The sequence below is a fragment of the Pipistrellus hanaki genome (assembly GCF_964339955.1).
Source record: "Pipistrellus hanaki genome assembly, chromosome: 7".
Lineage (NCBI taxonomy): Eukaryota > Metazoa > Chordata > Mammalia > Chiroptera > Vespertilionidae > Pipistrellus > Pipistrellus hanaki.
In genome coordinates, this window is record NC_140509.1 from 39654987 (window position 1) to 39669677 (window position 14691).

Consider the following 14691-nt stretch of genomic DNA (forward strand, 5'->3'; position numbering starts at 1 on the left):
ACCCACCCAACTGAAAGGAATGGTGGGAATCGGCTGTCAGACCCCTCACGGAGCACAAACACAGCACTTCCCACTGGACCCCTGGATGTGACCACTACCTGGGGACTGCCTTCTCCAGCTAAATACTGATTTTTTTTTTTTCCTAAAAGAAAATGTATCAGGTTTACATGAATTTGTGGTTGTGTGAACCTCCTTATTCATCTCCAGAAATGAGGTGAGTGGAGGACAGTTCGGAGGTGTTCCTGGGTCCCTCTGTCTGGTCTCACGGGAAAGTGGCCGGGGGGTCATTCCCCCTTAGGAACCAGGAACTGAGGCATAACTCAGGCTAAGATGTTATCGTTAGCCTGCCAGAGGTCCAGGCCTTGTGACCATTACTCAGCTGCAGGTACGGTCCCCTGCTGCCTCAGGAGCTGCTGACTATCCCGGAGAAAAGGTTAGGTTTCTGAGGGGTAAGGGCGTGGGGGCGGGGAATATGATTTCTAGAGCTAAGATCTGAAACTAAATGAAAGTCCTAAGGAGCCTTGGTTTCTTATGACTGTGTTCTTATGGCTCTCGTTTTTATTTTTCATTTGTTTCATAAAGCCCTGTTCTGTGATGTAAAAAGGGAATGGGAAGTCTGGTGTCTGGATGGGTCCTAAGCCATGGGAAGGCTGGGTCCTACAGAAGGGAAGGCCGTATCCCTCCTTCCCTGCTCTGTTTCAGCAGCCTCTCCCGACCCACACGGAGGAAGCAGAGACCTCAGGCCTGGCCCGTGGGCAGGGGACACCCGCAGCTCTGGGCAGGTGATGGAGCCCTGGACAGGTTTGCGGGGTGAGGGAGTGATGTGGTAGATCTCCCTGACTTGATGCCCCTGTAACCAGTCAGGGTTGAGTGTAGCCTGGATTGGGCTTCGGGCCAGCTTCATCTAGGCCAGTGACTTTCAACCCGTGTGCCACAAGAGTTTTTAAAACGTGCAATGCCTGACTATTTAGTCAGAGGCACTGAGCTCTTTTCCCTTAGGTTGTTAAGAAATGACAACAGCCAACACAACAATAGCCGTCCAGTGTGAATGAATCAAAATTATACCTATTTTTTGTAAGATCAGCAAAAACTAGAATATATATATTTTTTGGTGTAGTGCAGAATTTTAGTAATTACTTTATGTGTACCATTAAATTAAAAAGGTTGACATTGCTGTTCTACTTCTCAGACAAAAAAATAATAATAATAAAGTCCATTACCACCAAGCCAGCATTTCAAGGAATGTTAGAGGGCCTACTTTAATAAGAAATATAGGTATAAAGAATAAAATGGTAATAAATAACTTATCCTATATAATAAAATTGTCCCTTGGAAGTTTAACTGACTGGGAGTTCAACTACTTGCTATGATGTGTGCTGACCACTAGGTGGTGGCTCAGAATGAAGGAAGACCCCGGCCAGCAGACAGGGGAAGAAAGGCCCCAATCAGCCCTGATTTCTGGCCAGGCTTTGGTACCCTACCCATGCACGAATTTCGTGCACCAGGCCTCCAGTCAATAATAACCTTAAATGTAATTGGATTAAATGCTCCAATCAAAAGACATGAATGGGTAAGAAAACATGACCATATATATGCTGTCTACAAGAGACCCATATCAGAACTAAAGATGTACACAGATGAAAGTGAAGTGATGGGGGAAAATTCCATGCACATGAAAATGGGGGGGGGGGGATAATAAGGTAAGGTAGCAATACTTATATCAGGCAAAATATACCATACTGTTTGTGTCTATGTGTTACGTATATATGGCTTTTTGCTTAATCCCTTCATCTTCTTTCATCTAGTCCCTCAATCTCCCTCCCCTCTGATAGCTGTCAGTCTGTTCCATGCATCCATGCCTCTGTTTCTATTTTGTTTGTCAGTTTATTTCCTTCATTAGATTCCACATATAAGCCAGGGCAGAACCTAAAGCCAGACTTCACCTCACGCTTCATGACCTGAGCAGCCTGCTTTACGGATCTCATTGCCACACAGTTTCCTGTGTGCAAAACATGCTCAGAGCTTTCAACAACAACAAAGAAACCCTAAACCACTTTTGGCTTAAAACACTAAACAAATCTCTCTTTATAGATTTAGGAAATACATGTGGACTCCAGGAACTCCACGTCTCTCCCAAGATCATGAAACCAGATTGAAACTGAGCTTGCACCAAAATCCATTCTCTTGACTCCCAGCTCCCGATTCGCTTTGGGAGCCCAAAGGAGCTTTAGTTGAGGAAATTTAGTTGTGGGGAATTGGCCTGGGCCCACAGGCATTGCCCCTCTCTACAAATGGATTTCACCACAGAAAAGGCATAAAAATCTTGTCTTATCTATGGAAAAGTGCTGGCTAAGTTACTTAAGCTTGGCCATTCAACAAACATTTATCCACCACCTGACCTACTATGTGCTAAGGCAAATTCCAGAGGTACAGCAGCTCCTACTAAACTCCACGGTGCTTGTGGGGCTTATTAAGGAATTTTACATGTGAGGGAGACACGTCTTGGATGGTGGTGAGATGATGTGGACTTCAGTGCAACGTGGCAGGGGCCAAAGGGTAGAGACAGGGCAGGATGGATAAGGGCACGGGGCGTGGCCTGCCCCAGATAAGGGGAAGGTGACTTGCAAACTTGCCTGGGGAGGGGTAACAGCCTGGGCCAGGGATCGGCATGCCGGGGGAGCAGGAAGCAGTCTCTTCTGGCCTCATCCCAGGCAGCGGTCACTTCATGGAAGAGTCTCTTCTGCACACCGACCTTGATCCGAGTCTTCTTAAAGTGGGCAAGTCAGTCAATCACGTCCCATTTTAGGAGGGAGAGACTTTTACCTTCAAGGTTGTTTCAGCTGGTCTAATAATTAAATTATGGGACAGATTAACAAGAGAAACTAATCAAATTTAACTCACATACATACACATGGGAACCCCACCTACAGGAGAGAGTCAGCGACCCCACATACATGAACGGTTCACAGACACCAAGGAAACATGGGGAGACAGGACATTCTGAGTTAAGGATGACGTAAGGCGCCTGTGGGGGCGGAGGTCATTCTCAGGGCGACAGGAGAGTTCTGAGGAAATGACATTTGGACTAAGATCAAGATGGCCAAGAGTTAGCTTGATACTGATTATCTTTCATCTTATTGAGCAATTACATACGTCAGTAATTGTTGCATTAACTTCTTTAATCCTCCCAACAGCCCTGTAAGGCAGGTATTGTTTTTTCTTCATTTTACAGATGAATAAACCGAAGTAAAACGATGTAATTCTCCTGGAGGTCTCTCTGCTCCAGGTCTTAGTCCCTATTGGAAGGCTGTGGAGGTGGGTGTGGTCTAGGAATGAAAGGACAGACAGCTGATGGGCAAGGCGGTTGGTCTAGAACAGTGGTCGGCAAACTCATTCGTCAACAGAGCCAAATATCAACAGTACAACGACTGAAATTTCTTTTGAGAACCAAATTTTTTTAAACTTAAACTTCTTCTAACGCCACTTCCTCAAAATAGACTCGCCCAGGTTGTAGTATTTTTGTGGAAGAGCCACACTCAAGGGGCCAAAGGGCCGCATGTGGCTCTCAAGCCACAGTTTGCTGACCACTGGTCTAGAATGTAGATGAAGCTGGTAAAGAGAGAAAGAGCCACATCATGTAGGTACAACAGTTTATGATATTCACGCCAAAAGTTACATTGCTTTGCCAGGGGCCAGTAGGAAATATTGTAAACCAGGGAGCACCTGATGGAACTGTGTCTCAGAAAGGTCGCTCGGGCTGCTGTGGCCAGGCATCAGATAGAGGTGACCTTGCCTGAGGAGATGTAGAGAAGCAGACAGATAAAACAGAGTCTGCTGAAAGTTCACACTTCCAAATAATTTAAAAGAAAGACTGAAGTCCCTTAGAAGCAATGATGTGAAATACGCTCATTGCCAATTATTTTTATCCAGTCCTTTAGAGCAGTTTGGAAGTTCTTAAACCAATTCATATATATATATGAAAAACCATAGTATGTAAATGATGTGCTGTGGAATTGTGCACCCGAAAAAAAATCTGTATGATTTTGTTAACCAGAGTCACCCCAACAAATTCAATAAAAAGGAAAAAAGAACATAGTATGGATGGCATTAAAATATTCTATAATCTGCCCTGGCTAGTGCGTCTCAGTTGGTTGTAGTGCTGTCCTTTACACCAAAAGGTTGGGGGTTCGATTCCTGGTCAGGACACATATCTGGATTGCGAGTTCTATTCCCAATTGGGGCAATTACTGGAAGACAACTGATCTCTTTTCTCTCTCTCTCTCTCTCTCTCTCTCTCTCTCTCTCTCTCTCCCCCTCTCCCCCCCCCCTTCCCCTCTCTCTAAAATCAATAAGCATGTTCTTGGATGAGGATTTTTTTAAAAAACACCTATAGCCCTATTCGGTTTGGCTCAGCAGATAGAGCATTGGGCTGTGGGCTGAAGAGTCCCAGCTTGTGGTCTCAATCCCCAGTATGGGGCGTGCAGGGGGCAGCCAATCGATGATTCTCTCTCATCATTGATGTTTCTCTCTCTCTCTTCCTCTCTCTGAAATCAATAAAAATATTTCTTAAAACCACCTATAATTCATTCAGCCAATTGGAAACCATGTGAATGACCTGGCACCGGGGTCACCATGACCCACCTTCTCAGCCCTCCGGGCCTGGGAACCATCAGGGTCCTGAGGGGCTGCTGTGGCCAGGGCTCCGGGGTGGGGCGCTCCTGTGAGGGCCTCCCAGGGTGCACCCACTCTGTGCTGGGAAATGCCCCACGGACCAGCTCTAACTGCCAGCCCACAACTTCCGCTTCTCCCAGGCGGACTCCCAGGTTATTTTTTTGCCCGGAGCAGAGTTCTGGTGAATAACTTCTGCCAAGTGAGGATCTGGCTTTCTACAGACAGATGTGTGGAGAGGATATTTTGGGTATGAACGTCTTGGGCAGAAAATAGAATGGTGTGGGAAATGGGGAGTCTGGGTGGTTTTCTCTGCCTGTGGTTTTCAGGAGGGGGGAGGGGGGTGGGGGGAAGGTTCTGCCTGGAGGCAGGGATTCAGCACAGAGGAAGTGGCCTCCCCGTTCCTGGTTAAGTCCAGGTAAGACACCGAGGACACGTGTCTTCTTCTAAGAAAAGGAACATCCTGGGCTTTCGGAGGTGGAGAATGCTCCCTGCCGGTCGGGAGCTGGGATTTGTAGCTCAGGTTTCTAACGTTAACATTCTGTTCCAGTTCAGCTGTGTCTGTGGAAGCCGGAAACATACAGGTACACCCTTCTCTTGGGTTTCCAGGAAACTGCCAGGCGTCCTTTCCATTTAGTGCCGTTTCCTCCTGGACGTGTGTTTTGCGCCACCTTGGGGGCATATTGGGAACTGCGCCTCCCCAAGCTGCTCAGGGCTCAGAGAACCACCTCCTGTAACCCTCCCCAGCTGAGAAGGGAGGGGCCTGCCACACCTCCTGACCCCCTAAAAGCAGGTTCCAGGCTTGCCCAAAGGAGGCACAGAGTAGAATGTTCATCTTCCCCGCTACTGTGCTCTGCTCCAGGTCACCCACAACTGCCGGAGCCCATCAAACTGTACACTGTAGATGGAAAGGGGACAAGGCCTGCACGGCTCACATTAGGTGCTTTCGTCAGAATGAAGTGCTAAGACCTTCTTTTTCTTTTTCTTTTTTTCCCAAAGGGAGCAGGAAAATGGGAAACAAAGGCTCGCAGCAGCCCTTCCTGCTTGTGAAGTGCCGGCCTTTGCAGCCCTTCTCTGAGGCTGCTGAGCTGAGGGGTGGGGGGTGGGGGGTGCCCTTCGCACAGGAGCAGAGCAGGGATGGGGTCTTCATCACACTCACCGCAGCTCCAGAAACAGCACAGGGCCTGAGGGGCCGCCCGGGTTTGCACCCGGCTCGGTGAGGGGCCTGTGGCAGCCAGCTCTTGTCGGCCGCAGGAGAACAGAGCAGCGTGGGCTGTGCTGGGTGTGGAGAGAACAGCATCTCAGTGCCTCACAGCCTGCTTTCCAGTGTGCCCTTCGCCTACCAGCCTGTGACCTTGGCCACGAGCCCGTGGCCATCGGTCTGCTGGTCTGTAAATGGGGATAACCATGGGGCCTACCTCATGAGATGCTTGGAGGATTAGATGAGATACAGCCCCGGCGTGGCTCTGGGCTGCCTCCCAGGACTGGTCTGTGAGAGTAAGCAATGCCGGCTGACGTTCCCTGCACCCCTCACGTCTGGTACGAAGGAGAGGAGTGATAGGAACAGTGGCAGGTCAAGGGCATCTGTTCCATCAGAACAACCCAAAGGCGGTCGGTCGTTGTCTCTGAGGAGGGAGATGGAACTGCAGTGCCGGGAGGAGGGGTGAGGTTACAGAAGTAACAGGTGCCTGGGGATGCGAGCCTCCCTGTGCCAGGCTCCGTGCGGCCTGTGGCCGGGCTCCCCGTCCCCACACAGGCTCATGCTCAGGAGGCACAGTGGGGGGATGAGTGGCCCCCCACGGCTCTCCCAGGGCCCCCTTTGAGACGGAAATCCTCAGAACTGCCATGTGAGGTCCGGCGAGTGGACAGGGAGGGTGCGTGCTGGTCAGCCAGAGGATGAACGTGGCTCTTCCCAAAGGCACCAGAGGGGACCCAGGATGTAGCAGCAAAACCTGAAGACAGCCCTTGGTCATTTCTGTTCACAGTCATTCACGATCCTGAGGTCTGGAGTGTGTGTCTGGCGTATGTGTGTGTGTGCGTGTGTGCGCGTGTGTGCGTGCGTGTGTGTGCGTGTGCTTGTGTGTGCATGCATGCGTGTGCTTGTGTGTGTGCGTGCGAGCGTGTGTGCGTGCGTGCGTGCGTGTGTGTGCGTGCGTGTGTGTGTGTGTGTGTGTGTGTGTCTAGAGGCTGCCACCGCCTCACAAGAGAAGGACGTGTGCATTTATTACCTGCCATGTGCCAGCACCGGGCCAGGGCGGTCAGACACTGAGTCCGCGCCGAGCCCTGTGAAGCAGGAGCTCTGCCCCCGTTTTCGGGCGTGGAAACTCCAGCGCCGTGGGGAGCAGTGGCTGGTGAGAACAGAACAGGAGGGAGGGAGGGTCCTCTCGGCGGCATCGCATCTTGTGGTCCCCGAGCCCCAGGCACAGCGCCCGGCCTCGGGAGGAGCTCAGCGGGTGCCGCCGCGGAGAATGGAAGGGTCTGTGTGGCGCGGGGCGCGGGGACCACGGCAGGTGCCCGCGGGCTCTGAGGGGCCAGCTGTGTGGCGCAGCGGCGGGCCAGGCGTCGGCTCAGGATTCACTGTCCTCGGCCGGGGCCTGCGGGCCGGCAGCCAGCCCTGCACAAGGGCGGCCTTACCAGCTCTGGCCCCTCTGTTCCAGGCACCCCCCCCTCCAAAGAGGTGCCGGCGGGGAACTACCCCTTCATCGTCACCTCGGACGACGGCCGGGCGGTCCCCGTGGTCCAAGCCTACGCTTATGGCAAATACTTGGGCTACCTGAAGGTTGAGTTTGATGACAAAGGAAATGTCGTCACGTCCCATGGAAACCCCATTCTTCTCAACAGCAGCATTCCTGAAGGTACGTGACACCCCGATCAGGTGGCCGGATTTCCCCTCCCTTTTCTTGTTAATGTTTCAGGACTGAAATACTTTTGTAGAACTGGGCTTCTCCTAAATGTATCACTTTTGTGGATAAAGAGATTTAAATCATGCCCAAATGCCACAAATCCCCGTTTGCCTTTTTTTTTTTTTTTTTTTATTGATTTTTCACAGAGAGGAAGGTAGAGGGACAGAGAGTCAGAAATATCGATCAGCTGCCTCCTGCACACCTCCTACTGGGGATGTGCCCGCAACCAAGGTACATGCCCTTGACCGGAATCAAACCTGGGCCCCTACAGTCCTCAGACCGATGCTCTATCCACAGAGCCAAACCGGTTTCGGCCCCATTTGCTTTTTTTGAGTCCTTTTAGCATCAGACACTGTCCTGCCTCTTGGGCATTTCAAGCATGGCCCTGGTGTGGGAAAGCCGCTCTCAGCACACACCCAGAGGACAGCTGACGAGGGAAGCAAAGGGGTTCAGACCCGGCAGAGCAGGGCTCCAGCCCTGCCCCTGCCCCCCTCCCCCGTGTGTGTGTGTGTGTGTGTGTGTGTGTGTGTGTCCCGCCCCACAGTAGTGTGCCTGGGCAAGTCGCCCAGCTCAGGGGCGTCAGCTGCATTACTTACCAAATGAAGGGCTATCTTTCTTCCTCTTTGGCCTGGGACTCAGCATTAAAATACATTTTATGTCATCCATTTTCTTTTTCGTTTTCTTTTATTAATATATTTTATTGATTTTTTTTTTTTTTTTTTTTTTTTTTTTTTTTTTTTTTTTTTTACGGAGAGGAAGAGAGAGGGATAGAGAGTTAGAAACATCGATGAGAGAGAATCATCGATCAGCTGCCTCTTGCACACCCCCTACTGGGGATGTGCCCACAACCAAGGTACATGCCCTTGGCCGGAATCGAACCCGGGACCTTTCGGTCCGAGGGCGACACTCTATCCATTGAGCCAAACCGGTTTCGGCTGTGTCATCCATTTCCATCCAGTACACATAGACACACACTCCTACACCTCTCACCGCCGTCTGCTGCTCAGCCTGATCAGCTCAAGGAAGGGGCCGTGAGGGGCCACAGTGGTGTGTGTGTGTGTGTGTGTGTGTGTGTGTGTGTGTGTGTGTGTCCCGCCACACAGACCTCCCAGCAGCCAGGGGAGGGGCCGGCCACACAGATGGCCGCACCTCAGCAGCCTGTGTGCCTGGCCCTGGGCCTGCAGCGCCCACCAGACCAGCAGTGCCAGCATGGGGGCCAGCAGGGGCCCGAGGGGATGCCCTGGTGTCTGGGTGCTCCGCCCGTCGTCAAATAAAGGTCCGTTCCAGGTCTCCGTACCGGGAAACAGGACGGAGGCTCTGAGGAGACGGCACAGCCTAAGCAAAATGCCCATCAGCACGGGGAAGCGGAATGCGTTTGGTCCCGTCCTCACCAGGAGGCCAGTGTGAGCCCGGCTTTCACTACAGACTGATTTTGTGTGTGTGTGTGTGTGTGTGTGTGTGTGTGTGTGTGATTTGTTTGTTTTTTCTTCCAGATCCGAAAATAAAAGCAGACATTAACAGATGGCGGGTAAAACTAGACAATTACTCTTCCCAGGAGTTGGGGAAAACCGTCGTCTACCTGAACGGCTCCAGCGAGGCGTGTCGCTTTGGGGAGTGCAACATGGGCAACCTGATCTGCGATGCCATGGTGAGGGCCCGCAGGGGCGCGGGCCCAGGCTCGGGAGGGGAGGAGGGAGGAGGGGAGGGCAGGGGAGATGCAAGGGGGACAGCCCGGTGGCTATAGAATGGAGCATCTAAAACAAAATCAGGGCCCAGACCAAAGCCGGGCAGGATTCACGCTGAGCACCTTGGGAAGGGGTGCGAGCGAGACCAGCTGGCCATCGCAAGGGCTGAAGCCTTTATGTGAGGTGTTCGTTTTGGGACGTCTGAACTTTGAGTGTTGCTTTCCTGGTAAGATGACTGGAATACGCAAACTCTGCTGCTCTGAGGAGGTAGACACAGTAGACAAAACACATCTGCTCGGCCCTACCTTGGAGGCTGCCTTTCCCGGGTCTGACCTCTGGCTGCCCCCGGAACCTCCTTCCCAAGCAGACGGTGACAGCACACACTCACAATGGCGATAACGGCTCCTGTGGCTGAGCGTCATGGCCCGTGGCGGGCACCTCTCTGCCCGCCCGCCCGCCCGCCCCCCACGGTCTCACCCCCCTTCCTCCCGTCAGATGCAAAGCCCACGCCCACGGGCCCTCTGGGTCTGTGCTCTGTACGTGCTCAGGACACAGCCAGGCCCAGTAAATGTCTGCCACGTCGCTGGCAGTGTTCTCACTCTCCACGGTAAAACCAAGGCTGCCAGGAAGTAGCTGGAGAGACGCCGGTACCTGAGCTGCTTAGAGGAAGGTCCCGAAGGGAATGCCCCAGCCGTGAGCAGTGCTCACCTCTCCGCCGAGAGACTGGGGCCAGGGTGAGAAAACTCTCCGTGTGCAATATTTTTCCCCCCCAAAATGAGAATATATTCACTTTATTTCTGGTCACTAAACATATATTTTGTAAAAAGGAAAGTAAGGATGCAACTGATTCTCCCCCATTTCAGGAGGCTGTCCTTGGGCCTTCAAAATTGTTGCTTGGGCCCTGACCAGTTTGGCTCAGTGGATAGAGCATCAGCCTGAGGACTGGAGGGTCCCAGGTTCGATTCCGGTCAAGGGCACGTACCTTGGTTGCGGGCACATTCCGGTCAAGGGCACATCCCCAGTAGAAGGTGTGCAGGAGGCAGCTGATCGGTGTTTCTCTCTCATCAATGTTTCTAACTCTCTATCCCTCTCCCTTCCTCTCTGTAAAAAAAATCAATAAAATATATTCTTAAAAAAAAAAATAGCTGCTTGGGAATTGGCTGGGGACCTGGATGTGGAGACCAGGGTCCGTGTGGGCCTGAGGCCTGCAGGCCAAGGCCAGGGTTCATGCGGGGCAGCCCCGGAGGCCAGTCTGCACGGAGCCCATCCGGCCCAGAGCCGTGCGCTCAGGCCCATGGAGAGCACGGGGTTGAAGAGGGGCTCGGAGCTGGAGATGGGTCACCGTGCCTTACTTTTGCTTCTCATTCTGATGACGCTTGAGAGCTCCCGGGAACACAGGAGCGGGAGAAGCAGCCTCCTTTCCTCAGGCGAGCCAGCCACACTCCGGGACCGGATCCCCAGGAGGAAGGCCCAGAGTAACTCACCCAAACTCTGCTCCCGTTGCAGATCGACAACAACATCAGGCACTTGGATAAAACGTCCTGGAACCACGTGTCCATGTGCATGTTAAACGGCGGCGGCATCCGGTCTCCCATTAGTGAGGAGAATAACGGTAGGCTCCGCAGGCTCTGGCCCCGGGCTCGGGGTGGCCGCGCCCACTGGCAGCCCCAGCTGAGCTCTGCTGCCTGCCTCGCACCACAGGGTCAGCTCGAGCTAACTGCTACTCAGTCCTGCCCCTCCCAGACACACACACACACACACACACACACACACACGAGTGTTCTCAGGTGCATTTGCATGTGGAGGCAGCAGACCGGGGCAGACAGCTGCGCAGACACCCTGGCTGCCTTGCCTGGTGTGCTCTCAAAGCCAGTCCACTTTGGTGTAAGCCCCAAGCCCATCTCATTGTCTCGATCAGGGGCAGGCAAGTGTGGGCCTGAGGGAAATGCTGTCTGTCTGCAGGACCTAAGCGATTTTAACACTCACTACAGGTCCCGCCTCAGGCCAGGAGATCCAGGCAAGGCACAGGCAGCTTGGGAACCACAGCCGGGCACAAACTCCTGCCATCTTAGTGCTCAGGCGGGGAGGGCACAGCCAAGGGCCTCTTGAGTCCATTCCCACCTGCGCTGCGTCAGGAGCCACTTAGACTCGGAGGGTGCTGGCCCGATGGCCTCCCATCCCCCTCCCCTCCCCCGCCAGCCCTAAAGGACACGGGTCTGGGGAATGCTTGTTCTCAAGGCGCGCTCCTTGTTGCCTCCTCCGTGGCCGCCCGCAGGCACGATTACGTGGGAGAACCTGAATTCCGTCTTGCCCTTCGGGGGCACCTTCAACCTGGTCCAGCTGAAAGGCTCCACCCTGAAGAAGGCCTTTGAGCACAGCGTGCACCGCTACGGCAAGTCCTCCGGCGAGTTCCTGCAGGTGGGCGGTAAGTGGCCCCGGCAGAGGTGGGGTTCCCCCCAGGGCCTCCTCTGCGGCCAGGCTTGTTCGGGTTCTCTGTCAGCCAACACTGGCGCACAGTCTCCTAAAGGACGCGGACTCACAGACCACCAAGGTGAGATCAAAGCCCCGAGGCCTGGAGAGGAGCATCGCCCAGTCCGACGTCAGGCGGGCCCCACGCAGGTGCAGCCCGCCGGCCTCACACAGGCCAGCTGCCTTGAAGGCGTTTCTATTAACATCTTAGTTGTTCAAACACTCAATCCTCTTTGTAAAATAGAGTAAAATCCCTCCTGTGTCCTAGTCATGACCGTCTGGAACCCGGCAGAGGTTCAAACGCGTGCAGCGTCCAATCACATATGAGCACGGTTTCCGGGGGGGCGGCCTGCTGCGCAGACGCAGCGTTGGCCTGGTGTGCTCTCAGGGCCAGTCCGCTTTGGTGTGAGCCTCAAGCCCATCTCTTTGTCTCAACCAGGGGCAGGCGGCAGGGACAGGCTGTCTGTCTGTCAGCCTGTCTGTCTGTCTGGAGGACCTAAGCAATGCTTAACACTCACTACCATGTTAGACTCACTACAGGTCCTGAGCAGCCGTCTTCATTGAAGGCGTTTCTATTAAAATCTCAGTTGTTCAGATATTCAGTACTCTTTATAAAATAAGTAAAATCAAATAACCCCTTGATTACTGAAGCAAGGGGGTTGGAGTGGGCAGAGCATGTGTTCTGGCCGGGCTCCGGCCCAGGCCTCACACACGCACACACACACACACACACACACACACACACCGTGGTCTGGCTCCGCGGTGATGGGGCAGGTCTCCACCGCCGCCGGAGGCAGAGGAAGTCCGCCCGCCCTCTAGTCTCAGGCATCCCAGCGAACATCGAATGAAGATACATTCTTCGAAATGGCCAAGGACTTCTGAAACGCTTCTGTCGCCACTCCCACAGCCCGGTGCCTTCACCTGCAAACTGGCATTTTTACTTGACCCTGAGAGCACATCCTGGCCTCGTTTTCCTGGACGTGGGGGTGGCTGTTGCTGGCGCTCTCCCTCTGCAGAACACTTAGGACTGAGGGGCTGCCGAAGGCAGGGGGGGTCCGGGCTTGGGCCTGCTGCCTGTGGGGTAACCCAAACGTCCTGCCTCTTTGCAGGAGAGCGTGCAGGGAGCAGCGGGTTTGGGTGCTCCAGCACACTGCTGGGAGTTGTATGATCTGTGGAAGTCGCTCACGTCCAAATGACTGCCATTTTGTGCTCTTCAGCATTGTCACAAATGGCCTGCCCTCTCATCTACTTCTCATTTTCCAAAGTTGCTGAGTCAACTCACTTGGGATTTTATTTTATTTTATTTTATTTTAAATATATTTTATTGATTTTTTACAGAGAGGAGGAGAGAGGGATAGAGAGCGAGAAACATCGATGAGAGAGAATCATCGATCGGCTGCCTCTTGCACACCTCCCACTGGAGATGTGCCCGCAACCAAGGTACATACCAGAATCGAACCCGGGACCTTTCAGTCCCCAGGCTGATGCTCTATCCACTGAACCAAACCGGTTTTGGCATCACTTGGGATTTTAGGAAGATGTAGTTTCTCCCCACAGAGGCAGTCCTGGCCCGTGTGGAGCCAGAGCCGGGTTTTCCTCCAGTGATTCTCAGACCTCCCAGAAGGACGTCCCTAACCTGAAAGGGTAGCGACAACGTCACCGCAACTCCTGCTGAATCTCACTCACGCTCAGACTCCGTGAAAACTGGGCCCTGGGCCCCAGCTCCTGGCTTTGGCCAACACCTCTTTCTCGGAAAACAGAACCTTTGGGTCCAATGAAAACATGCAGTTGCATTTCTTTTCTAGGAATCCACGTGGTGTATGATCTTTCCAGAAAACCTGGGGACAGAGTGGTCAAACTAGATGTTCTTTGCACCCAGTGCAGAGTGCCCAGCTACGAGCCTCTCAGGGCGGACGAGGTGTATAAGGTGATCCTCCCGAGCTTCCTCACCAACGGTGGAGATGGGTACCAGATGTTAAAAGAAGAACTATTACAGAATGACTCAGGTGAGCACAGGCGCCTGCCCCTCTCCACGCCCCATAGGAACCTGGGAACAGCAGTGCTGGTCTGAATGGGGAGCTACTCACGATGCCGGAGCGGCGAAGGCAGAGGCCAGAGCCTGCCCCTGTGGCCAACGCCCTCCCAGCACCATACCCAGCACCAACGCCCTCCCAACGCCATACCCAGCCATCCACACCAGGGAAAATGCATTTACAAATCACAACTGTTTTTAAAGCTCTTTTATGTACCTGTTAGTAGCCCTGCGCACAAATCCGTGCACCAATAGGTCACTGCCGCCCTCCTGTAGCTTCTCCCAATCCCCTCATAGCTTGCTGCCCTGCCCGCTCCGATAGCTCTCCCTGCCCCACTTCCTCCCCCCTCATAGCTCACTGCCCTGCCCCCTCCTGCTGCTTGTAGTTCGCAGCCCCACCCTTCTGCAGATCCGTGCTCTGGTCGTTTCATGGTGGGTCCTTACATCTCAAGGTGTGACGGATAAATAGCATATTCCTCTCTTATTATATATTATAGGATAAACAGCTATTTAAATGTTGAAACATGGGTTTTGCACTTATAGAAAAAACATACCTCTAGAACTTTAGGTTGGCCATGGAAAATCATCATAGTCCATCATCTCAGCTTTCCGCAAGAAGCTTTGAGTGTGACGGGGCCAAGGAGTGCCTGGGAGATGACCCCGCCCTCTCAGCAGAGCGCGTTGGTGGCGCACGCTATGGGAACCACACTTGAGCCAGTCAGTATTTCTGACAGCATTTAGGGCCATGAGACACCAGCCTTTTAAAAGTCCTTTTGAGAGCTTGTTTGGAGGTTCTAGCAGGGGAGCGCAGCTACTCGTATACCCTTGACCGAAGACCGGTCCTCTCCTCTTGGGGGAAAGTCGTCCTCTTCGACCGAGAGCGCAGCTTCGGGAGGGACGCACATGGATCGGTGAGGGAGGAGGGGGACACCCG

The 14691-nt window shown here is 53.2% G+C and overlaps 1 protein-coding gene across 1 annotated transcript in view; it reads left to right on the top strand.

The window, feature by feature from the left end:
• NT5E (5'-nucleotidase ecto) overlaps window positions 1-14691 on the top strand; it is a 50162-nt gene that overhangs the window by 30431 nt on the left and 5040 nt on the right. The window contains exons 4-8 of the mRNA XM_084890747.1: window positions 7326-7523; window positions 9065-9219; window positions 10763-10868; window positions 11532-11681; window positions 13531-13731. Coding sequence (XP_084746873.1) covers window positions 7326-7523; window positions 9065-9219; window positions 10763-10868; window positions 11532-11681; window positions 13531-13731 — 810 coding nt within the window. The remainder of the gene's footprint in view (window positions 1-7325; window positions 7524-9064; window positions 9220-10762; window positions 10869-11531; window positions 11682-13530; window positions 13732-14691) is intronic.